Source organism: Eubalaena glacialis, chromosome 1 (genome assembly GCF_028564815.1).
Source record: "Eubalaena glacialis isolate mEubGla1 chromosome 1, mEubGla1.1.hap2.+ XY, whole genome shotgun sequence".
NCBI classification, from domain to species: Eukaryota; Metazoa; Chordata; class Mammalia; order Artiodactyla; family Balaenidae; genus Eubalaena; species Eubalaena glacialis.
Genome location: NC_083716.1, coordinates 150,577,970 through 150,603,833, shown reverse-complemented (window position 1 = coordinate 150,603,833; position 25,864 = coordinate 150,577,970). Strand labels below are relative to the sequence as shown.

The 25,864-nt window shown below is 33.5% G+C and overlaps 1 protein-coding gene across 1 annotated transcript in view; it reads left to right on the top strand.

The window, feature by feature from the left end:
- The window catches only part of LRP1B (LDL receptor related protein 1B), a gene marked incomplete at its 5' end in the record, with an annotated part of 1,521,642 nt that overhangs the window by 1,247,447 nt on the left and 248,331 nt on the right, over positions 1–25,864 (top strand). Inside the window, 8 exons of the mRNA XM_061199746.1 lie at positions 3,616–3,729; positions 3,973–4,122; positions 6,557–6,679; positions 8,470–8,589; positions 13,093–13,221; positions 16,365–16,487; positions 20,578–20,718; positions 21,843–22,030. Coding sequence (XP_061055729.1) covers positions 3,616–3,729; positions 3,973–4,122; positions 6,557–6,679; positions 8,470–8,589; positions 13,093–13,221; positions 16,365–16,487; positions 20,578–20,718; positions 21,843–22,030 — 1,088 coding nt within the window. The remainder of the gene's footprint in view (positions 1–3,615; positions 3,730–3,972; positions 4,123–6,556; positions 6,680–8,469; positions 8,590–13,092; positions 13,222–16,364; positions 16,488–20,577; positions 20,719–21,842; positions 22,031–25,864) is intronic.

Sequence of the window (25,864 nt, the reverse complement as noted above, 5' to 3'; positions counted from 1 at the left end):
ACTGGTGACTTTTTCTTTCTTTTTTTCCCAAATTCATAGCAAAACTTTGAAGATTCCACAAACAACAAGCTAAAGGAAAAGGATAAGCGTGCCTGCAGAGGAAATCATCATTCCTTCCGGGTTCGCATATCCTTAGAGCCTAAGCAGTGCATTCAATAAAAGATGTGGTTTGAAAGTAAACAGAAGAGATATGACAGCACATTTCATGTATTTTTTCCTTGTCACCTTCCCTTTGCTACAGGCTGGGTAGGAGAGTTGGAAAAGAAAACGTTGAGTTAGGTTATTTACAAGGAACATCCTAAGAACTAGGGAAAGACTAATCGATTTTATATCTTTCCTACCTGATTAAATATTTTAAATATTTTAATATGGAGAAAATAAGGTGGATTAAATAGGAAAATTAAGAAAGTATATGAGGGAAAGAATGGTTTTACTTTCTCTCTTGCTGCTACTTTTGAGCTACCATCCCTGTCAGATCTTCCTTTGTCTTATCTCGTTGCTATTCCTGGTGTGGCTGTGGTATATTTCCACTCACATTTTGTAGGTGTACTTTTTCCTTTGTACTATCTGGAGGGAAGAGTCTAGTATTTCCCACTCAGGTTACCTTTATTTGGACTACGTTATTTTCTGTTCTCTTTTTTCCAGGACTTTTAGCCTGAAGAAAAGTTGTCAGAAAGCTTTCATATTCACTTGGCAAATTAGAGATCCCATCACCTTTCTCCCTCAAGACCCACCCTAAGGGTGAAACACATTTCAATACTTGACTGACCAAAACAACATGAGAAAGGAACATGGTTGAGGGACTACAGAGGTAGAGGTTTTGGCAGAAGAAGCATTTGCTTACTTATGAAGTGACATGGTCACTGTTCCCATGGATTTCTCCTGTTCCAGGACTCTCTTTCCTTGTCTACAAATGCTGGAGACGTTAATCCCCACAACCACCTTGCTCCTGCTGCTTATGGAATTGTGCAACCACTTAATATGTCCAATTCCATTGCCACTTATCACCCTATTTAACCCTCTAGTGGTTCCCAAACTCTGTATCAAGTCATGGAATCTATAGAGATAGGATTAGGAGTAAAGGGACAATCGGTTCCTATTTGCACATCTCACCCACTCTAATAGGCTGCCCTTGCCCTCCTCACCAAGATTCAGTAGCCTTATTTTTGTTCTCCTGACCCCCTACCTCATTTTTCCCCTTACCTTTCTCTTAAATACTATTTCCTAACCACTCTTCTCAACTTTAAAGTTATAGTTTCTTTTCGTCTGGTTAGAGTTCCTCTGTTTCTTTTGTTATTCCTAGAATTCCATCCAAGACCGTTTTCTACTTGCTCCACATTTCCACTCTTCTTTTTTTTTTTTAATAAATTTATTTTATTTATTTATTTATTTATTTTTGGCTGTGTTGGGTCTTCGTTTCTGTGCGAGGGCTTTCTCCAGTTGCGGCGAGTGGGGGCCACTCTTCATCGCGGTGCGCGGACCTCTCACTGTCGCGGCCTCTCTTGTTGCGGAGCACAGGCTCCAGACGCGCAGGCTCAGTAGCTGTGGCTCACGGGCCTAGTTGCTCCGCAGCATGTGGGATCTTCCCAGACCAGGGCTCGAACACTTGTACCCTGCATTGGCAGGCAGATTCTCAACCACTGCACCACCAGGGAAGCCCCTCCACTCTTCTTATAAGCCATTCTTTACACTTACTTCCACCTGAGCCCCCAACACCATTTTTGAAACTCCATTACTGTGAAATCCCTGAATCTCCAGTCCTCTTAACAGTCTGACATGCCATCTCCGTGTTCGTGGAGTCATAATTTGCCTCTTCACTTTATCTGCCACCAATTCCCACCCAGATGGACTCCCTGCCATGTACACAGAAGATTCTCTATGGAAGTTTGGAGGGAGATGGAGATGGTGGAATGGGTTGTGATTGCCCCCATTGCTTCAGAATTAGGATTTCTGGTATTCCAAACTCTAACTGCAAGTATTAGATAATGCACGTCAAGTAGCTTAGATATAAATCTTTGTAGACTTGTTTAGGAATATTACCACTATCTAGAATATTGTTTAACAGAGAAATGAATTCTGTCTTCTAAATAACGGGATTATAAGGAATCTTTTGGAACACAACCTCTTAAAAGGAGACTGCTGATAGACAGCAAAGTCAGAAACAAAATGTATATGCTTGTCATGATAATCTTCTATGTTATATATTGCATTTATTGTTTACACTGAAAAATATTGAATGTGAAATGTAATAGAAAAGAATATGGAAGAGATTTTGCTTTACTTAGGCATAAAAGAAAAATATCTATTTTTTTCCTGTTTGGAACAGTGTATTTATCTCTACTTATAATGGCATTATCTGTTTCAAATGATGTTATTTTTAATGAAGAAAACAGTGAAGCAATTATAATTGCAAATTGTAAATAAAACATTTATTCTAATCATCATTTAAACACAAATAAGGATACAATTGCAAGATACAATTAAATATAATAATAGCAGTGCATTATGAAATACAAATGACATACACACCCTTGAATAAAATTTGCGTATTTTAAGATAGCATTTTAACCATTTACAATTGATATAATTTATATTTATAATTAAATAGGCTCTTTAAAATATCAACCCTAGTAAAAATGGCATAATCAAAGAGCCCTTCAGGTTGTACGTTAACATAATCAACCTGTGGAAATTTGAATTTGGAATAAAAATCTCACCTAAGTTAATCTAACACACAAAACAAGCCATGCACCTGTTCACAACATATTGCTGAAAACCATTATATGGTAATGAATGTGTAAGCAAAGTAAAAAGGAATATATGATGAAGAATAAGCTATTCTGTACAAAGAATATGTAATGATGGTAGCATATCAAAACTGATTTTCATCTAAGCATAGCAGGGATTTGGAAAGCCATACTTTCCAACAACAGAGACAAGTCATACCACATTTATATGTTTCTTGGCATGAGGAATCCGTATTTCCTATACCAAATGTTAGTAATATGGCCATGTGAAAGAGGATAACTTAGCATGATGACTTTCTAGCAGTGCTGAACTATTCCCTCTTTGAGTAAATAAAGCAAATACTCAGTGGTTTTTCTCTCTCTCAATCTCTGACTCTGTCTGTGTGTCTGTCTTTTTATCATAGCAGGGAATGTTTCACTTCTTCTTAGCAAACAGAGCGGGATTTCTGTGTATGCACTCAATCAGGCATTTGCTTAGTGTCATACCTTGTATTTTGAAGTTGGAAGGAGAGAGAAGTTTCAGCAACATTTAATTTTTTTGTTGTTGTTGGTTTAGTGCTGATATGGTATGATAGGGAAAACAAGGCACGGTCCCTGCTTACAATTTAATGGGGGGAGAGATACATAAACAGGCCATTGCAATGCAGTATTATAAGTACTACAATGTAGGGAAGAACAGCGTGACAGGGGAAGATGTATGAGGCATCTAACCCAAAGCTTGTTGTTGGGGGTTATGGGTCAAGTTTGACTGCCCAGAGTTAAAAAGGCAAAACCAAACAAAATTGTAAGAATTAAAGTACTCAAAATGTTAAGCAGGGAGTCATTTTCTATCTCGTCTATCCATTTGTTTATTTACCTGTTTTTCTAGTTTCAACCTGTGCCACTGTTGAGTTCCGCTGTGCAGATGGGACGTGCATTCCAAGATCAGCACAATGCAACCAGAACCTAGATTGTGCAGATGCTTCAGATGAAAAGAACTGCAGTAAGATATTCCATTACATTTTGTTTGTTCATGCCTGTGCACCTTTGGCATTACATTGAACAGTGTCTAACTCTTCACTGAACCTTGTCCAGAATTGATCTGTAATTAACCCTTGTTGTATAGGATAATCGCATATTTACTTCTTCAAATGAGGTTAACTTTTCTTGTTTCTATGACCTACATAAAAGGCTCATAATCTTTGCAGATGAGGTGTTTTTCATTTTTCTGTTTACCTCCTTATAGATAATACAGACTGTACATATTTCTATAAACTTGGAGTGAAAACCACAGGATTCATAAGATGTAATTCTACCTCACTGTGTGTTCTGCCAACCTGGATATGCGATGGGTCTAACGACTGTGGAGACTATTCAGATGAATTAAAATGCCCAGGTAATTCTAGAAGACAAAACAGTCTGTGCTTTGAAGATTTAGGGGCTGGTTGTATAGCATAAACTTATTAATTTTCATTCTTGATACTCAATGGCTAAGATTAAAACAAATATTGTAGACTAAATTAAAAATAATCACCCTGTGCTAGACATGCCACTTTATATATTTTAATGACTTATGGAATGATACTTGAGAAATCTGTTCTGTGTTTGGATCAATTTCCTTTTTCATGTTCAGTTCCTCATTAATCCTTTTAAAGTTGGTGATTACGTCTTAAAATGTGTAATCTATAAAGTTTTCACAGAAGTAGTATATACTGAGAGAAAACTATCTATAGACTAAAGGGAGGGAGACTGTTTCTCACCACTGGCTTTACTCCTGTTATTATACAGCTTGTATTGTCAAGTTAGGCTATTTGATGCAGTTTACACAATCTTTTGGCATACTAGTATGGGTAACGTAATAGTTATCATTACTGGATCAATGTCAGACTGGTATATTTATATATATTAGCCATCTTTACCTACACAAGCACTGAAAATTGTCATCTGCATTCTTAGGAGAATGCCTTCCATGAGAAGGTCATGAACCTATTTCTTTCTAACTATTTAAGGAAACGAATTTTAAAAATATGTAATAATACCAGAAAGAAAGATGTTAAATTACTATAACTGAAAGTAGATATGCTTGTAGTATACTATTACATGTGTTCTCATACTGCTGTTTCCTTCTCCTGACCCTGCTGCTACAATCACTTTTTTCCATGCTTAGTAGATGTGTAATAATTTTTTGAAACATTTTAAGAAATTATATTTGTAGGTATTCCACACACAAGTGTATACAATACACACACACACACACACACACGATCTACTCTAAAGAATTGATATTCTTAATGGTGCATAATCAATTAACTGGGAAATAGCAGATTCCTTTTATTCCTTTTCCCCACTGCTCATCAGTGTGTGACACTCTGTGATGTTCCTTTTGGGTTTGAAAAGACTCGCTGTATCCTAGGAGGCACTGGCTCACTGCAAATCTACATCTTTTCTTTTTTTTTAAACTTTATTCTTCATTATATAAAACATTAAATAAATATAGAAAATTGCTTTAGACTCATGGAAACTGGGTGTTTAGATTCTTATTCCAATGTTTCTTCTGCAACAATTCTTTATCTCATTATGGCTATAGTTAATTTTTAAAATTATTTTGAAGGCAGTATAACTAGGTATCTATTAAGCTTGTAAATATATATTTTTTTACTTTATTGTAGTCTTTATATATTTCTAGGATTAATAAATGATTTTGAAAGCTAACTTTCAACATTAATAGAGAATAGTGATTATATTGGGGAAGTAGGAAAGGGGCATTAATATAGACTTATGAAACAGGTGGGCAAACAGGAAGCCAGTAAAAGGTCAGTCTAAATATCTTAGGTTATATCTAGGCAATATCCTAAGAAAAAGTAAGACATCCAGCACAATCAAGACTTTTTGTGTTAATGATGAATTCCTTCAAAAAGTAATTTTCATCTTTAATTAGATCTACAAAGTTGGCATTAAAAGAATAGAATGGAGGTAATTTTTGTTACCTTAAAATAGTCATAATGTATCACTATAGTGTGATGCCATGTGTACTCTAAGATTTATTTCCTGATTGGCTGTGAGCCAGTCACTAAATCTATGTAAACATGAAGGTGCAAGGGGATGAATGACATCCAGTAAAGAGAAAAATGGAGTATTTTGTATGTGCTCTTGTACGTTATAATAATAACAATACTCCACAATCTGAAAAATATATAATTTACAAAATAATTTTATATACAGATACTTTTTATTCTCATGATATTTTTGTTAGGTATGACAATTCTAGAGCTTCTACTGCAACTTGTTTTTCTTCCTTAAAATAGAGAATACATATATAAATCTTGTCAAAGCATATGTACCCACTAAGTATGGAACACCAAGTTTACACTTTGTCAGCAAAAATCTACTAATGATTTTATAATGTAATTTATTTTTCATAAGTATGGAATTAAGAATATTTTCCACCTAATATGATTCTTTGGCCTTTGGCTTACTCATTTTATAGTCATCTATAAAATGTTTTATTTTATTTTTGTTAACTCCACATTATTTGGATTTAACAAGTTTTTCCATTAATATCCTCTTTCTGATCCAGGATCCAATCCTAGATTGGATTTGGTTATCATATCTCCCTGATTTCCTTTGGTCGATGCCAGTTTTTTAGATTTTCCTTGGTTTTCATGACCTGGACATTCTTTAATGTCCTCAGCTCAGCTCTTTTTATTTAAGTTTTCTTGTTATTTACCTCTTCCAGTTCAAGGAGTATTACTGTTTTGATATCTACCTATATTGCAGAAGTCTAAGATTAATTTAATTTATTTGACATTAAATTCTATATTTTATCACAGTTCAAAACAAACACAGATGTGAAGAAAATTATTTTGGTTGTCCTAGTGGAAGATGCATTTTGAATACCTGGGTATGTGATGGTCAGAAAGATTGTGAGGATGGACTTGATGAATTCCACTGTGGTGAGACATTATATCTCGCTTTACTTTTATAAACTATATTATTGTTTATATACTGATGTTCTCTTACATAGAGATTTTACACAAAATATTGCTAATTGATTTTAACATCAATTTTTATTTTGATTAAATATCACAAAATGGTAAAAATTAAAATAGAACAGAAGAACTTATAATGGAGAATAACAATCTCCCATACAGCCTTTTCTTTTAACCTTTTCTATTTTTGTTAGTGGTTACCTCCATTAATCTAAATGATATATTTATACCTTCATTTCCTGACTTATTAACTTTAGATGCTAATGTATTTACCTTCTGTGAAAAATAAGGATTTAGCTCACACGACTCATTATAGTCTCCCTACTTCTTATTGACTATTATTATCCTAAATGTTTCTATTAATTACATGTATAGATTTAAATAGTATACTTAAACTTGCATTTCTTCAAACTGTCGTCTATCACTATCCACATCTTAATTTCTGTGTGTATACATTTCATTTCACTTGGCAAGGTAAGAAAGCATTTAAAATTTTTATTTTTATAAAAGCTATGGATTTTATGATTTTCAGGCCTAAAAAATTACTAAAAAAGCATAAAAAGCATATATTCACTATTTTCATTTAACAAAAATAGCAAACACTGTGATGAATAGAAAGAGTAGGAAAAAAGATTAAAAATGGATTGTCTAAGAAATGCCAAAGTCCCATAAAAGTAAATGTCATCATGAAATATGAGGGTGCATGTTGTTTGATTAAAATGCCATATATCTTTACATTAGAGCCAGATTCTGAACAAGATTAACAGAGAACTTTACAAATAGTTTATGTAGAGTCATACTTCCTGGAACAGAAGCCATTATATGGTTGTATCTTCTTTAATTTTATTTTTTCTGGGCTTCAGTTTTTCTAAATGTCTCTCTTTTCACAAGTCATGTTAGTAAATATTTCAAATAAAAATGCAAAGTTTTTAAATAGTTTATACGATAAAAATCAAATTTTTATTTTTATACTCATTTACATTTTGAACATATTAATTTGATAGGATTTTATCCTTGGGTATTTCCTGGTGATAAATGGACTAAGGGTGGAGGAGAGCAATCACAAACTTTGGAAATAAATGCAATACACCATTATAAATGCATAACTTGGTAATAAAATACCAGCCACCGTGCCAATGAATACGGACATTATTAGTCAGATTTAAGTGTTCCCAAGGGAGAGAAAGGAAAACATCAAAGTGTTAAGTATGTATAGGTACAAAACTGATGGCTTGTCATCAAGCTAAAACCCCCTGAGTCACGTCACCTTTAAAAACAAATGTATATGGTGGTGAGTTCACCATATTTATGACCTTGCCTAGGATGTAATTTTTTTCTCCAACTCTTCAAAAATAGATTAAAAATTAAGAAAAAATGACTAGACCACACTTGGAATATTTATTTTATATCTGTACCCTACATGTTAGAAAAAGACAGTAATGTACTTAGGGAGAGTGACCAGCATATTGACTAGCTCAAAGTCAAACCCTGTGAGATTATGTTGAAGGAACAATGTTGTATAACCTGGATAACTCAGAGGGAATATGCAAGCTGTGGTCAAAATTTTATAGCACTGTCAGAGAGAAGAGGACTCTGGCTTGTTTTATTTGGGATGGCTGGCTTTAGCAAAGTCTAAAGAACTTTCTCGTGTTGGATCTTTCCTAAGAATGTCTCAAAGGATTTATTTTTTCTTTTGCACCTAAAACAAACATTCTTGTGTTTTTTTTTTGCTTGTTTTTTGTTTTTTTTTTTAGGTTCTTCTTGTTCTTGGAACCAATTTGCATGTTCTGCACAAAAATGTATATCTAAACACTGGATTTGTGATGGAGAGGCTGATTGTGGAGATGGATTAGATGAAAGTGATAGCATTTGTGGTGAGTTGTTTCTTTTGTGTTCTCATTCAGTTTTTAGGAGTATGATACATATGCTCTATTGTTTTAGAGTATACAGAAGACTTTGTCTTCTACTTTGTTAAACTTAACATTAAGCTTATATGTATATACATTTCGATGTACCTGTTTTTATTATTTTTATGACAACTTATCAGTCTACAATTTTTCGTATATACATTTACTATTAGAGTTTTAGGATTTTTTGCTGAATATTGACACAATGAATGTATTTGCAAATTGTATTTCTAGTCTTCAGTGACTTCTTTAGAATGGATCTCAATGATTGGGATTACTTGGATCAAATGATTGAAAATTTTCTCATTGCTCTTGATAAGTATTGCTAAGTCACCATCCAAATTTACTATGCAGGTTTATACTGCCATAAGCCACACATGGTGTGTGTTTGTGTATTATAGTAATTACTCTTATTGAATTGTTTTAAATGGAAATTAAGGAAGCAGGCTATTGTATATGATTTTAAAATGTACTTTAACATTCAGCTTTATAGGATTAGAGGTAGAGTGTCAAATGTCTATGTTTACTATACGTCAACTACATTGGCTAAAAACCAATGTGATTGCTTTTAATTAATCACGGACATTTAACAAATAATTTAAATTTAATTATTAAATGAATTTTTTAAGAGGTAGAAGAAGGAAGCAACCTAATCTCCATAGATTTGTTATGGTTGGCCAGGCATTCTACTAAATGATTTACATGTCTATCTGTCTATTTATCTTTCTGATCTGTTTCCATATGTGTGTTTGTACCTATAGCTATATATTCTTTGTTCATTATATCAACCCTATTTCATAACTGTTATCATTCTCATTTAAGAGAGAAAAGGACCTGAGTCATAGAATAAGGCTCACTTATGGAGTTAAGTGTACTTAACACATTTTTTAAATTTTCAGGAGTTGTGGCCTGCTATTTAGGTCATGGAAAAAGGAATATAAGATTTATAATGTTCACACTAAAATGAAGTTCTCTGTATGTATCATAAAATTGGAGATATCCTCAGAAAGTAGGCAATTTATTTTCCTGTATTAAGCCACCTAAAATCTACTTTTTATTTACACAGCTGAAACAGTTTAGTTGTACAACAGATAAAGATAAATGTAGAAAGATTACTATCGAGAACCTCTGAAAGGAAAAAGAAATCATTAATTAATTAGATGACTGGCCAGTCTGTTTTAATTACTTTGTTTCTCTTTGCTATTAAATACTTCTTTTTTAAAAAATTTTATTGGAGTGTAGTTGATTTACAATGTTGTGTTAGTTTCAGGTGTACAGCAAAGTGAATCAGTTATACATATACATATATCCACTCTTTGTTTTTTCTTTTTTTTTTTAGATTCTTTTCCCTTATAGGCCATTACAGAGTATTGAGTAGAGTTCCCTGTTTAATTTTAACAAAAGGACTACCAATTTACAGCAGGTTGAACATGTTTCCAGTCTCTAAAATTATCTTGCTTTTGACCCTTTGTTTATTTCTACACTAAATGGCTCCCCTGATACCTCTATCCTTCTTAAGTGGACACAGTATAATAGAAGTGGTAAAGACTCTAAAGTCATACAGAGTTGAATTCTCCCATGTCTGCATTTTCCAGCTGTGTCATCATGGGCTGGTCCATTTTATCCCTTATTCCTCAAATTCCTTACCTATTAAATGGTTACAAGACATCTACCTTATGTAATTATCATGATCAGCTGACATGGCCAATGTGTACTATATAAATGAATTTATTCCCATTCTCTTTTGTTTTGTTTCTCCTGCTACCTCCCTTATTTTTCAGAGTGGTATTGTCATGTCAATGTCTATCAATGTCCTGATAAGTTTTTTAAAGGATTTAATGATAATGAACATATTTACCTGTCATCAAAACACCCAGTCTATTTAATATAATCACAGGCTGCAATTTATATGCTACCAAGCTGTTGTTACATAAAAATTACTGCTTTAGACCAAGCATCAGTCAATGAATTGGACTTAATATTTTAGGATTGGAAAGGAACTTTATAAATAATTTACCTCAGTGGTTTTCAACCTTTAGTGTACAAAAAATCCTATTCAGAGGTTTGTTAAAAATGTAGATTCTTAATCCCCATCTCCAAATATTCTGATGTAGACATATTCTTTCTTCATAAGCACATAGTGGTTCTGACTTGGGATTTGAGGATTCACTTATAAAAATTATAGTCTACTTCACCTGCATCATGTGGTAGATGAAGAAAGAAAAACTCACAGAGGTTAATACATTTGCCTGAAGTCACTCAGTGAATCAGTGATGACAGAACTAGGAACAGAATTCAGGTTTCTGAAATACTTACTAAATTGGATAGTAACTCTCACCAATCAAATATTATATCTGAGTAGGTACCCAAGATGGATCTGGTAGAATTCCTTCAGCTTGTCTTCCTTCTCCCTTGGGATTCATGTCCCTGAGAAAGGCAATGCGTCTCCAGATGACAGTGGTAATTATGGAAGGAAGCCATGAGTTTTTTCCTTGGCTCATTTTCTTTTAAATTGACCATGATGTTTTGGCATGCTCTTAACACAGAATCTGTTGAGCCACTTTAAAGGGAGCCAGAAAATTAGCTGCAAAGAGCTTTATGCCATTTTATAGTTTTAGGTATCTTAGTAATTATCTAGTCATAACGCTCATTTTAGAGTGAAACTCAGACACTAGTCTTCTGCAAGGTCATACAAAGTTAAATTTCTCAACAGTAAAATCAATGCTATATCTATTATGCCTACCTTGGGAATAAATTGGAGTGATAATAAGGAAGTAGACAAGGGGCGCTAAATGTATCGAAACTTCCTTAGCAGAAAGAATGCAGTTTTTTGCATCTCCAGCTAAATAATAAAAATACTATGGAAATTAAAGCACTAACTGAGAGTCTAAGAGTGAAAGTGACACTCTGTGTTCTTATGACAAGCTTAAAAAAATAGATAAGGAGGAATAATGTAAAAATAACTTGTAGGAAGATAATTTTATTATAGAAAGTACTAAAGACAATAGGTAGCAAGTAAATTCATTTTTAAATTAAAGCAACATTTGTTTAATAGATTTTCTTTATAATTTCTTCCAGTAATAGATATCATATTAAACTCATTCTGTTAGCACTGATCCTCAACAAATAAGCAAATCTGAATTACCTGGGGGACTTCTCAATATTCACTTGCCATCCTGTCCTCCCAATTAAAGTATATGTAGGAAGAGACATGTTTATGTTGAAAAAGATCACCAGGAGGTTCCACTTTGTCACCCTGCTGTACTCCCATATTGATAACATTGCATTAAAAAACATGTTCTTCTCATAAAAACTCTATGGCTGAAAAGTAAGATGATGATTGGTAATCCAATTAAAGTAGCTTTAAAGGTTTGGAAACAACTATCCATCAATCCAGGCAGTCATATTTTCTTCTTGGAGATACTAACATTTTTTAAATAATTCTTACAACTTGTTTTTTAACATCTATTCTATGGGTAGCATTTGGTCACAAGAAAGTGAAATTAAAGGGAAGTTAAATTTGGGGCGCATGTTACGGATTCACTCAACAAATATTTTATATACATAACAAATAAACCATTCAATATGTATAACTGTACTTGGGGCTTGGGAAATACCAGGAGAATGAATCATTTTCTAATTTTACTCGATTACCCTATGCCCATATAAAGAAAAACAAAGAGAAACCACCCATGACCCTTTGAATTTACAGTCAACAAGCATTTCATTTTTTTTCCTGTATACATTTGAAAACAACATCATGCAGCTGAAGGAACATTGAATTGATAGAGCGAAGAAAAGGTAGATTCTGTTTATAAAAGTGTATAAAAGCAAAGGGAACATGCATACATTTATACTTTTCAACAACACAAGGTGGGGAGGAACAGTAATGATATTACTGGTTAAGAGAAGATACTTAGGAATCAAAAAGGTTTTGTACTCCCAGTTCAACATGTGGCTCCCTATGCAATTTGTGACTTCCTGCAAGCTTTCCAACTTCTCAGAGCCTCAGTTTCCTTTTCTGTGAAATGAGACTAATAATAGTTCTACCATTTGGGGCGATTGTGAGGACTAAGTGAGTTAATATGTTAAGTGCTTAGCATATATTAAGCAATAAAAATGCTGTTATTATTATTATCCTTATAGGTTCAGTCCTTTTGAAATTTTATCTCAGTTTATTCACAATGAGATTTCTATGTTTTGCTACATTTTACAAGGAGAACATACTCATTATTTTCTGCCATGCAGCTTTAAGAAATATAATACTTGCTACTGAGAAGGAATGCATTCTGAGAGGAAACTGTCTATAGGGGATGGATAATATGTGATGATTCCAAATAACTACAGTTTTTTCCTTGTCAGTGGCATTCTTCTGCTTCCCTTCTTGTCTGTAGGAAATGAAATTATAGATCTTTCTCAGCGGACCTGCTGTGTGTGATCTTAATGGCATTTTTTTTTGGTGGGTTTCAGGTGCCATCACCTGTGCGCCTGACATGTTCAGCTGCCAGGGCTCCCGTGCCTGTGTTCCCCGACACTGGCTGTGTGATGGTGAAAGGGACTGTCCAAATGGAAGCGATGAGCTCTCCACAGCAGGCTGTGGTATGAACACTCATGGGGCTGTCTATGAAAGAAAGCTGCTGCAGCATCCTCAGACAGTTACTCTTGTAGTACTCACCATGTCACCTTTTCTCTCACTTTCCCAATCCCTGGACTCATACATAGTATCAGAATTAATCAGGTGGGATGTTGTCATCATAGTAGTTCAGCAACCCCTCTAACCACTGTTCAGAGTGTTTCCAACATGAACAGAGGGATTACCCATTTTAAAACTGGTTTTGATGCACGAAGATTTTTCACTTCATTTCTGAGATAATTTAACTATGCTGTGTATGTGTGTGTGGTGGGTTTGTTACTTCCTTTTTAGCATCTTCCCCCACCCTCCCACCCCACACTCCCCTTGAAGGCTTTTAGATTGCCTATTACAGATACTCTGTAAATGGCTGCTGTGATCCTAAATAACTACTGATCAGAAGGTCAGTAAACACCTATTAGTCCTACGGATAGGATATTAGCCCTTAGGTCAGGTAATAATAGTATGTTTATAGCTGAATGAAGCTGGGGAATCAGAGGAACACCTTTGGAGGCCAGACAATTTACTAAGTTTCTAACCCTAGGTCACCTCAGGAAATTTTCAGGGGATTACTCAATAGTAAAAATTTAGATAAATTCCTTTGCATGATCAGGAGAATGAAGGGACTGAGTATTTGAATGCTGATCCCAAGGCCGCATAGGGGATCTGTTGAGCAATTTATTAGGAACAGTACTGTGAACTCTGCTTATTAAAGTGAAGTCTACTAGTCATCTCTCTGATGACCTGTCTTCAGGTCTTTAAAACTGTAATTGAAGCCATAATGTAATAGTGTGTGTATGTGGGTGTGTGTATATGGCGGATATTTAAAGCAGAGAAGGAAAAAGAAGACTTTGAGGCAGGCTTGTGTGCACAGAGCTCATGCTATTGTAGAATAAATCACTTTGATCTTGAAACTGATATGTGTGCCTGTAAAGGTCAGTGGGGCCACTGAGGGCTACATAATAAAGGATTATGCATCAATTCAGGGATCCAGATGGTCCCTGTATACTGTTGCTATTGTAGCAAGTTAATGCTCCAGGACACATATTAACACTTTTGGACCACATGGGTGCTATTAAGTAAATTATGTTAAAATACAACAAATTGTATTGAAGTGACCTGAAAGCATTAATTCCAAATAAGCCTCTGTTGCTTAGTATCTTAAAGAATAATTCATGCATTAGAATTGGCATAATTCACTTGAGTTATATAAGCTGTCACACAGTTAAAAGTTAGAGTAGTGATTAGTAACTGAGTTTTACTTTGATTATAATGGGCAGTTTTGAATGCTGCTCCTATGTGGCTTCTGTATCATTTTTGAAAATAAATTTGTTGAAAATTAGTTACACTTGATTAAATTTAAGTAATTCTTTTTGTTTCACCTGCTCATGTCTCTTTTTAGTCATTACTGAGTTTTGAAAGCAGAGATTTCCTTTTTTCATGTAGTGTGGGGCAGTTTGGGGATCGGGAGCTGATAAGCACGTAAAAGAATAATTATAATAACTTAAGTGTCAGATTGATACATAGAAAAGATACTAGGTCATCACAAATAAATATTGTGTAAAAAACCTTAGGAGTCTCATGGAAGGATTTCAAAGAAAAGTAATAACGTTATCTCAGTTGTGAAGGAAAAAGAGAAGAAAGAAGTGTTCTAGGTAGAGGAAAGTGCCTATTAAGACATGAAGGGGAGAGATTGGAAGGCATGTAAATTTTTTCAGGTGCCCATTATACATCAGTTATTTTGGTAGGTGCTTTTATTTACATTATTGAATTTCCACAGTATCTCAGTGAAGTGCTTTTGGGGATCTGCCAAAGATAATTGTTGTATAGATAGGAATTGAAACAGCAACTAGGAATGTACTGAGTACCTAAAATGAGCCGATCTGCTTCATGTACCTTATCTAGTTCTTGCAGAAAATTTATCAGATAGATTTTATTATCCTCGTTAAACAGATAAATAAACAGATGCACCAAGAAAGTAAATAGCTTTCTTAGGATAAAACTATAAGTTGAAGAGCAACATTTTGCAAAGCCTCCCCCTTTCCAGTGTACTATAATAACATGTAGAGGATTCTTTTTTTTTTTTCACTTAAAGAAAATTAAGATATAATTGACCTACAATATTGTGTTAGTTTTAGGTGTGCAGCATAATGATTTGATATGCTTATATCTTATTACAAAATGGTTACCACAACAAGCTTAGTTAGCATTCATCATATAGCAGATTCTTAACATTTGAAATATCCCAAACCTTGAGTCATATCATAGCATTTACCCTCTCCATGTAAGAAGAGTAATTAAAATATTTAAATAATCAAACTTCTATGATGCTATACATATACTATTAAAGCTTATTTCCTCTGTACAAGTCAGCTGAAGTTTTACTGCACATTTTAATCAACCATTTTTCCTGCTGGTTAAGGCCCTTGCTAGAGAATACTTTCATGGATCAGTATTCCAAAAGGATTGATGTTCCATTTTATGGATCAATATTCCTCATTCAGTGTGGTACTTATGGTTGGGCTCATCTCACCATAGATCTTAACTTAACCTATTTCAACACCCCACTCTTGAAGTCACCCCAAAGTTTTATTTTCCTCTTGAAAACAGTAACTTTCTTAGCCCTTTTGATCTTCTTCTCACTTCCATCATGAGCATTAGCACTTGGTGGTCTTTTCAGGTCCATTTTTCACAAAGAAGCAGGTTTTTATCACTTGACTACACACATGAGGAGAGAAAAAAACCCAGCCACATTATTATAGTTGAGTGATTTTTTATCACATATGAACCTTTGAATTCAGCAAACGTACAAATTGCTAAATGGCCTGAAATTTCAAGGTCACTCTAGAGTTGTTGAACATATTAACACTAAAACTTTGAATTATATATATTTATATTCATATATTCAAATACTACTTATAATGAAATACACATATTAATATATATTATTAATTTATCTGATATAATGAATGTTTAGCTAAGTTTCCTTTTTTAAATAACCATGAATTATTGAGTGTATTGAGTATAATAACATACATTTCCCAAACTCATAACGTAGGGGAAGATAAAATAGGTGCTCATCTAACTTAATTTCTTGTGATGTCTTTCTTAGCTCCCAATAACACATGTGATGAAAATGCATTCATGTGCCATAATAAAGTATGCATTCCCAAGCAATTCGTTTGTGACCATGATGATGACTGTGGAGATGGCTCTGATGAGTCACTGCAGTGTGGTAAGTATATATAAACTTTTCATGGAGAAGATTCTCAGGCTGAGTAACAGTCTTTTAAGATGACTCCAGGAATATATAAATAAATAACAAAAACAAAGAAATACATTTCTTAATCTCACTAAGAACATGTAAATTCAGTAATATAGACACACCACATATAACCTCTTTGAACTCTACCATAATTACACACTTATTTGAAAATTATGCCTACTTGTTGTAGTGTATTCTTAACAAGAACCACACTGGAAAATGTTGATAAAAATGTCTTTGGTTTTAAGTACTTTGAAATACCTTTTATTTTAAAGACAATATATAGCTGGTTAGTTCAATCTTACAGCCAAATCAAATATTTGAGTGAGGAAAAAAGAGTACAGTTCACAACTATCAGAGAATCTAGATACTTAACATTTTTCTTTTGCTTTATCTTTTTATACATGTATTTACTTGTTAAAATTTAATGTTATTATTATGAAATTTATCTTGTCACATATATATTTATCTAACCATCGTATCTATATAATGTATATATGAACACATATATAACTTTTGTGATAAAAATTAGTATATTAAAAATTCCCAGTTGATATTGAAATATGTGAACGTAGTATTTTTGTAAAATATTTAAATGTATACATGAATAAATATAAAATGAAAAGCTGTGAAATCCACATATACCTATGAAAGGTAGTAGATTTAGCTTCCCTTTGTCCTCCCTATGCAGCGTCTTTGATATAAATCTCTTTGAGATCAATGGGTATCTGTTCTTATATTAATTCGCCATTAAGTCATGGATTCAATGGGATATTTTAAAAGCTACATCATAACTCAAGATGTAAATCTGAAGTAGAGTTATATCTGATTGAGTATATTTCCTCTGCTAGACACTATATTTGGTTGATATGGAGATGAATGAGACAGAGATCCCACTAGAAAAAATTACAGATGAACAGGAAAATCAGAAATACAATATAGAACAATAAGATAATTGTCATATGGGAATAAGAATCACAATACACAAAATCAGAGCTGAGAAAATCATTTTTGAGGCACTAAGGAACAGAAGCAGGGAATGTTAGAGGAAATCATATTTAGATGCTAGAGAGCATGACATAGTGGTTAAGAGCCTGGACCTTAGAACCGGATGGCCTGGGTCCAAATCCTGGCTCTGCCAATTACTAGCTGTGTGACCTTGGAAAAGTTACTTCACCTGCCTGTACCTCAATTTCCTCATCTGTAAAAAACACATAATAACATTGCTTAGCTCTTAGAGTTGTTAAGAGAATTAAATAAATTAATATTTGTAAAGTGCTTAGAACAGTTCCAGACACAGTAAATTCTATATATGTTTACAAAAACTACAAATCAACATGGTTGAGGAATAGCAATTAGTCTTTTGTGAGGTAAGTTGAAGTTAGAAAGTTAAGTTGAAGCTAGATTCTAAAAAGTCTCAAATACAATGTTAAAGAATTTGTATTTAATTATTTTGCCTCTCGGTGGCCAGCACACATTTTGAAACAGGGGAATGTCTCAGTCAAACTTATATTTTAGAACCATCTTTTTCAGCAGAGTGGATGAAATATTGCCATGAGGGAGAGGTGCCATAAAGAGAAAATAAACTAGTTAGGAGGTTATTGCAATAGTTATGATAATTAACACTGCGGTTTTGAACTAGGGCAGAACTGATGGAATGGAAAGTGCAGAATTAGGTCAGAATGCATTTACAGTTAGAGATGGAGGATAAAGTAGAATCTCTAGCTTGGATGACTTGGAGGATGGTGTTGCTGTTAATGAGCTTTAGAATGAGGTTAAAGGGCCGTTTTGCTGGTGTGGGAGAGGAGATGTAGCAAATAATTAATTTTGGACATTTTGAATATGAAGTGTTAATCAGACAATCACATGAAGCTGTATAGTGAGTGTTTGAAAATTTAGTTCTAGAGTATGATCATGACAAATAATATTAACCTGGTGGCCATCAGCATAAGGGTGATACTCAAAATATGACAAAGGGGGCTTCCCTGGTGGCGCAGTGGTTGAGAGTCTGCCTGCCAATGCAGGGGACACGGGTTCGAGCCCTGGTCCGGGAAGATCCCACATGCCGTGGAGCAACTGGGCTCGTGAGCCACAACTACTGAGCCTGCGCGTCTGGAGCCTGTGCTCCGCAACAGGAGAGGCCGCGACAGTGAGAGGCCCGCGCACCGCGATGAAGAGTGGCCCCCACTCGCCGCAACTAGAGAAAGCCCTCGCACAGAAATGAAGACCCAACACAGCCAAAAATAAATAAATAAATTAATTAATTAAAAAAAAAATATGACAAAGAATGATAATACCCAACACTGTAGAAAGGAAAAGGGGAAAACCATATACTGAAGGCTGAAATAAGGGCTTCCCCTGTAACATTTTAGAGTAGAACAGAAGAAAACTTTATACAGAAAGAGGGTGAAAAGGGAATAGCAAAAGCAAAGTTAGAAGGCTGGGGGCTTCCCTGGTGGCACAGTGGTTGAGAATCTGCCTGCTAATGCAGGGGACACGGGTTCGAGCCCTGGTCTGGGAAGATCCCACATGCCGCGGAGCAACTGGGCCCGTGAGCCACAACTACTGAGCCTGCGCGTCTGGAACCTGTGCCCCGCAGCAAGAGAGGCCGCGATAGTGAGAGGCCCGCGCACCGCGATGAAGAGTGGCCCCCGCTTGCCACAACTAGAGAAAGTCCTCGCACAGAAACAAAGACCCAACACAGCCAAAAATAAATAAATAAATTTTTAAAAAAATGTATCAGTGTTAATTTAAAAAAAAAAAGAAAAAAAAAGAAGGCTGGGAGAGTGGATTATGAATATTAAGTCAGGAAACTATTTCCAAGGTAGTATGGGCAACAGCATCAAGCACTGGAGAACAGTGAAGCAGGTAGGAGCCAGAGACACCTATGAATTTACCAACTGCCACTTGATATTTATTAGCTCTGAGAGGGATTTCAGCAGGTAGATGTTGCAGAAGTGAGACTTCAATGAATGAAAGTAAGTGAAAGCAAAGAGGTAAGTAAGTGAAAGGAAGATTGAGTAGGGACTTGACTGAGCAGGGAAGAAGGGACATGTCTTGTTAAGAGTTATGTGGATGGATTTTTATTGTTATTGGACTGGGAGAGACTTGAACATATGTATTGAGTGAAGAGGAGGAACTAGTGAAGAAGAGGGTGGGAAGGAATACTAGGGAAACGGGGGATATTTTAGAACTATCTAGTTTTGCCATGCAATATGATAAACATCTCAATTAAATAATCATTGTTGAATCTTTTTTTCTGATGAAATTTTATTTTTAAACCATAAAAATCTTACATTCTCTCTTCAAAAGTAAAATGTTTGTCTACATTTACCAGAAAGTTTATAATAGAAATGACATTTTTTATTGTTAACAAACTCAGGAAAAAATCCAATCTAAAACTTCATAATATTCAAAATCAAATGAGTTTTACTTACAAACTGGCTTAGATATGAACATTAACAACTGATTGATTGATACTGTGTTTTGAACAAAGCCTTTTGATGCCTCTAAGAATCAATATGTAGGATAATTATAATAGTTTTGTGCTTATTGCTCTATAAATTGGATTTTAATTTTCTCATTTTAACAATTTCTTTACACTTTTAATGCTGCTTCCCAAACATAAACATGACATTATAGTTTCTGAAAATTATTATTATAACCCAGAATCAGTTCATCCATATGTTCTAGTACTATACCTAACCAAGCTTAGTCTTGAAAATAATTTTGAGTAGCTTTCATTTTGTTTTCCATTCTAAAGGAAATCTTTAGGATATAGATAATAAGTGAACAGAGGTTGTATACTTGTGTTGCATTCTTGTTTCCTTACTTAGAAACAAAATAAGAGTGCCTTGTTTCCAACTTTTTTTCTGGACTTTAATCCTACTTCCAACCACAAATATCTCTTGCAATTATTGTAACTGCCTAGAAAGAAATGAGAAACATTTCCCATAAGAGGCCTGGGTAACTCACATGGTTAATTAAGTTTAGTGTACATTATGAAATAAAGTTTTAATGAATATTTGTTATATGAATTGGAATGTTTCTTTGTCTCCAGTATACCGACAGTGCAATGCAGAAGAATTTAGTTGTGCTGATGGACGATGTCTTTTAAATACTCAATGGCAGTGTGATGGAGACTTTGACTGCCCAGACCATTCTGATGAAGCACCTATAAACCCAAAGTGTAAAAGTGCAGGTACAGAAAATATATAATACTATGTTTATTCCAAAATTTGTTTTTTTAAGGCAATACTGTGACTCTATTTTTTAGTCTCATATAATATTCAATGAGAGGAAATGCAAATAATTAAGCATGTGATGCTTCTATTGATACCATGCAGGATCCTAGTAATCAACTTTGTTTTGGAGCTAGTTATAGAAGTATAAGTCTGTGCCCCAAATATGAAGATTTGTGGCAATGAACCAGATGAATCCATCATCCTGCTCCTTTAAAGAAGTCATTTTTTCTTAATATATTATTTTATGTGAAGATAGTTTTCCTGTATGGACCTATTTGAAAATTTAATCATAAAAGAAATTGAGATTTACTGAAATAGAGTCAATATTATTCAAACTTAGGCAAAATGAAATAAATTGCATATCATTTGAACAGAAATATATATATAGCCAAACTTGGTCTATTTTACACTTTACTATTCCAAAGATTGAATACATAGTTACACATTTTAGAATAAACCCAATTACTTTTTTTTTCTCATGTAGTTTACATGTTAATAGGCATTCTTTTATCATGTATGGTAATGAGTAATGTTTAAATCATCAGATTGTGAGTAGCTGCAAAACTTGAACTCCTTTCTATAGCTATATTTGTGACAACTATGATTCACTGCAAGTGTCTTTTTTTATGCCTGGACTTAAAAATATCAATGTTATATTTCCAGGAAGAAAAAGAATTTAGGAATACCTAGCTATTCCAGATTCTTAATTTTTAGTGACACATAATTTCTCGGAGACTTATGGCTTGAGGGAAATGTCAAGCTATCATTACACTTTTGAACTTATTCTTCACAGTATAGATGAAGACAGAAATACTCCATTAATTTTAGTATAGGTGCTTATTTTGATTGTTAATTTTCAATGTAAAGCTAGATTTGCAGTGTGTTGAACATGAAAGTGCAGTTTGCCCTTGATTTTCTTCATGTATAAAATATTACACTGAATATAAAGCATTTTATATGTACATATATTTACTATAATTTTTGACAGACAAGTCATCATATTTGTGAATGTATTCAACAATTGTAGTATAAAACAATGGCATGCTCTTTATGTTCCATTTGTTTTATTTTCTTTTTCCAGAACAGTCATGCAACAGTTCATTTTTTATGTGCAAAAATGGCAGGTGCATTCCCAGTGGAGGTCTTTGTGACAATAAGGATGACTGTGGTGATGGATCAGATGAGAGAAACTGCCATGTAAATGAATGCTTGAGTAGGAAAGTCAGTGGATGTTCTCAAGATTGTCAGGACCTTCCAGCCAGTTATAAGGTAGGCACGCATCAAAGACAGAAAATCATGTGACAGGTTAGAATTTGAGGCAATAAAAATGATTTCATCCAATATAGCTGTAAAACTTAAAGTCATTATAATATCGTTAGTTAAAACTATTTAAATGGAGAGTTTCTGTATATGCAAACCATAATAATAGTGTGGTATATAAATTGTGAGAATATACTCATGGAGACAAAAAAATCAAAATGTTTTCTAATAAATGCTGATCATAAAGAAAAAAGTAAGCAAAGGACGACCAGTGTTTGAGGAAGGTACTGCTGTTAATAGCTGCATAAATGTTTATGCAACTCTCTTAAATTCCTGTTGCTTCCTTCGTTTTCCCTCTCATACATCCTTGAAGTGGAATGGGCTAATCATTTATATACCACAACACTGGAGAATACAATATTTTTTCATATAAACAGGAAGAAAAAAAACAGAGCACATGAATTATTAGGACTGAGTGCAGGTACGCTAAAAGTAAATCATGCCTAACATTCCAATTGCTTTTTGTTGGTCCCATTTTCCTGAAGAATGTGATTCACTGACAAAATTGATTGACAGAAATAGCTTTTGAAAACATCTCTGTTTCAATATGTTGGAACGGAGGATGCATACAAAAAAACATATTGAAGTGGTGCATTAGGTTAAAATCAATTATGTAAATGTGGGAAAACCTCAGTAAAAGCAATTCAGCTGGAAATTAGTGTTTTTAACTGGACAGTAGCTCTGTATGAATCAGCAAAAGGACATGGCTTTTACGAACCACAGAGGCAGTCTAATCCAGTCAGGAGTAGTACAGAGTTCAGATTTTGTTCTACTGAGTTCTGCGCTGATCAGAACATACCTGGGATACTGTGCATATTTATGGATGTGACACTTTAAGAGGAACCTTGACAAACTGTACTGTATCCCCATTTGTACAGCCAGTGGCATAAGGGGTCTGGAAAACACACCTTTGGAAGAAGTTTTACCAAGAGCAAAATGGCTAGTCAGCTGTATTTAAATATATGAAGTACTGGAATAGGGAGCACACCTTTCTGAGTTGTTTCAAAGGTTGGAACTAGGAGTTGGGAAGCAGATTATGTATAAGAAAGACTTTTTGAACATTAGAATTCTCTACATTGGAATGAGTTGCCAAATTTCTCACGTCTAAAAGTATTTCAGTTGGGACTAAGTGACTTTCTTTAAAAGATGCTAGAGAAAAAAAAAAAGTGTGTATTACAAAGATGCTTCGGTTTTTCCTTAACAGCCTTGATATTCTATGACAAGTCAGTTCTATCTGATGGTAAATTCGCCAAACAAACCACTTTGCCATTTTTAATCTCTGAATTTCTGGTATTATGATTAACTTAACTACATTGGTCACTGTATATAGATATAACCTAACAAGTACAATAATCATTTTCCCCTGCGTAAAAATAGAGATAAAAAGTAAAATACCAAGAAAGTTATATTTATTAAAAAAGTTTTTAGACCCAGTATTGTATTAAGAAGAATTTGTTAAACTTATAAGATTTAAAACACAAAAGCACGGACTCACAAACGCTGTATTATAGGTAGAAGGAAACAAGACAAATGAGCCAGGACAGCTCTTAATGTGATGAGTATATATGTGGTAATTAATTTTGGCAGTAAATGTTTTGAAACCCAATGAAGCAGAAAAAATTTTATTGGTGATTTATGTATAATCAATATAGAAATGTTTCCAAAAAAGTCAGGGAATGTGTTATAAAATTATTAGAGGTAATAGTTTAAATTTTGTCATGTTATAAATAACCTATTTTTATCATATAGAATGTATATCTATCCATCTATCTGTCTAAAATTTAAATTTCAAAGTAGATTTATTTGTGTTTATCCTGTGTATATTTTTAATCTGTCATAATCTTGGTGGTAAAATCTAAAAATTATAGAAGATGAAATAGTCACCTTTTGACATAACATCAAAAGTACAGTTTAATATTTTTTTTAATGCCTGCATGTAAGAAATACTGAGTGCCCAGAGATTCCATATTTGGAAAACTAGTTTTGGTAGAAGTAAGTCTCACCCAGAAAGCCATGATAAATCATACTATTTTAATTACTTTATAAGATTCCTCACAGAGAAATAATTGTTTATTGATACCTTTAAAATATAATTATTTTCTCTGACTTCTCTGAAGGAGTCATAGAATGAAATGAGAATTCTAGGTAAAATAGACAAACTGTTTAATTATTCAAAAGGCAATGTATATGATACCTGACAAAACTGCAGTGGATAATGTTCCTTAATATACAAACATGTCAAAACTAATGAATAAAATAAAACATCTACTGGGGGAAGCAAGACCAGTTCAAAAATGAAAGGAGCTAGGACGAGAATCATAAATAAGAGATTTAAGCAAAGATTCAAAACAAATATTTTATATATTGTGTTGATATATATGTTATATTTATGTTATATAAGTCATTTTAAAACATATATATATAATATGTTATATTTCTGACAATTTATTTATAGGAGATTGAATAAAAAATCTTATGTACAACAAAATGCTTATCTATTTTGGGAAAAAAATGTTAGCTGATGGGTTTCTCTTTTTCAGAGAATGGGGAAAACTATCCAGTAAACTATTTCTCATTACATTATCAGCAGAACATGACAACTCCTCCTTCAAATTCTGCAATAAAATGAAAATTGCTTATAAAAGCAAAATTTAGACCTTCTGGACTATGAACAATTTGCTGTAAAACAAATACAATTGATTTAACGATTCAAAAGGGAGTAATAACACTTAACTAAGCAAGAATCTTATTTGGATGGAAGGGTAACTTACCATGTGAAAATAAATGTACTTTTGGGAGATAAATAAATTTTAATGTGTATAAGATAACCAATATTTTCAAATATCACTAAAAAAGCTGCAAAGAAATTTTTCTGAATGTAATAGGAAAACTTTGGATAGCTATATTTGTTTCTGGTAGCTATATGTTTCTCTATAAAAATTAATATAAATCAAGATAATTTGAAATAGTTCTTAATTATGAGAAATATTAACATGACATTGAATATATATATCTCACTTTCATAAAAATTTTCTTTTTAAGTGAAAGTGAAACATTTTTAAACTTTTTTTTTAATTAAATATAGATGAATCTCTCATCTTTTATCTCTGACACAAATGATTATTATTATTTTTTCATTCAATTTATGAATGTTAGGTTAGTAGAATTTCCCATAAATGCCTTTTAATTATTTGGGAGCAAAAAATGTTTTTGTTAAAACAAGGTTAACAAGACTGGGGAGGAAATTATCTTTTTTAAAAATCTTCTCTTTTAATAAACACATTAAAAAAACTTACTGTACACCTTAAACATCCTAATTTCATTTGTTTATAGAAATGTTCATTGCATTTGGTAACTTTTACCTTCAAGAAATTAATTTTCCACAAATACGTTTTTATCCAAACTGACTATTTAATATAGTAGTTCTATAAGCCTGACGTTAGCCATTCAAAGTAATTTTCAGAAGCCGTATTAGGATTCGGACACTATTTCTTTTCATAGTACTCTTTTTGAGAGGAATTTAATGCATTCTATAAAATGTCCTTTCACCTGTCCTGAAGTGCCCCTTGAATTCAACTCTACCCTGTGTCTGCCTATGTGTCTCTGGCTTCCACATGATCACATGATCTAATTTCCAGTTCTTTTCAGTGATATCTTTTTGTAGCCTTTCAGTTTCCTTTTTGAAAAATTTATTTATTTTTTTAAGTGTGGTAAAATATACAACATAAAATTTATCATTTTAACTACTTTTAAGTATATATTTCAATGACATTTAGCATCTCT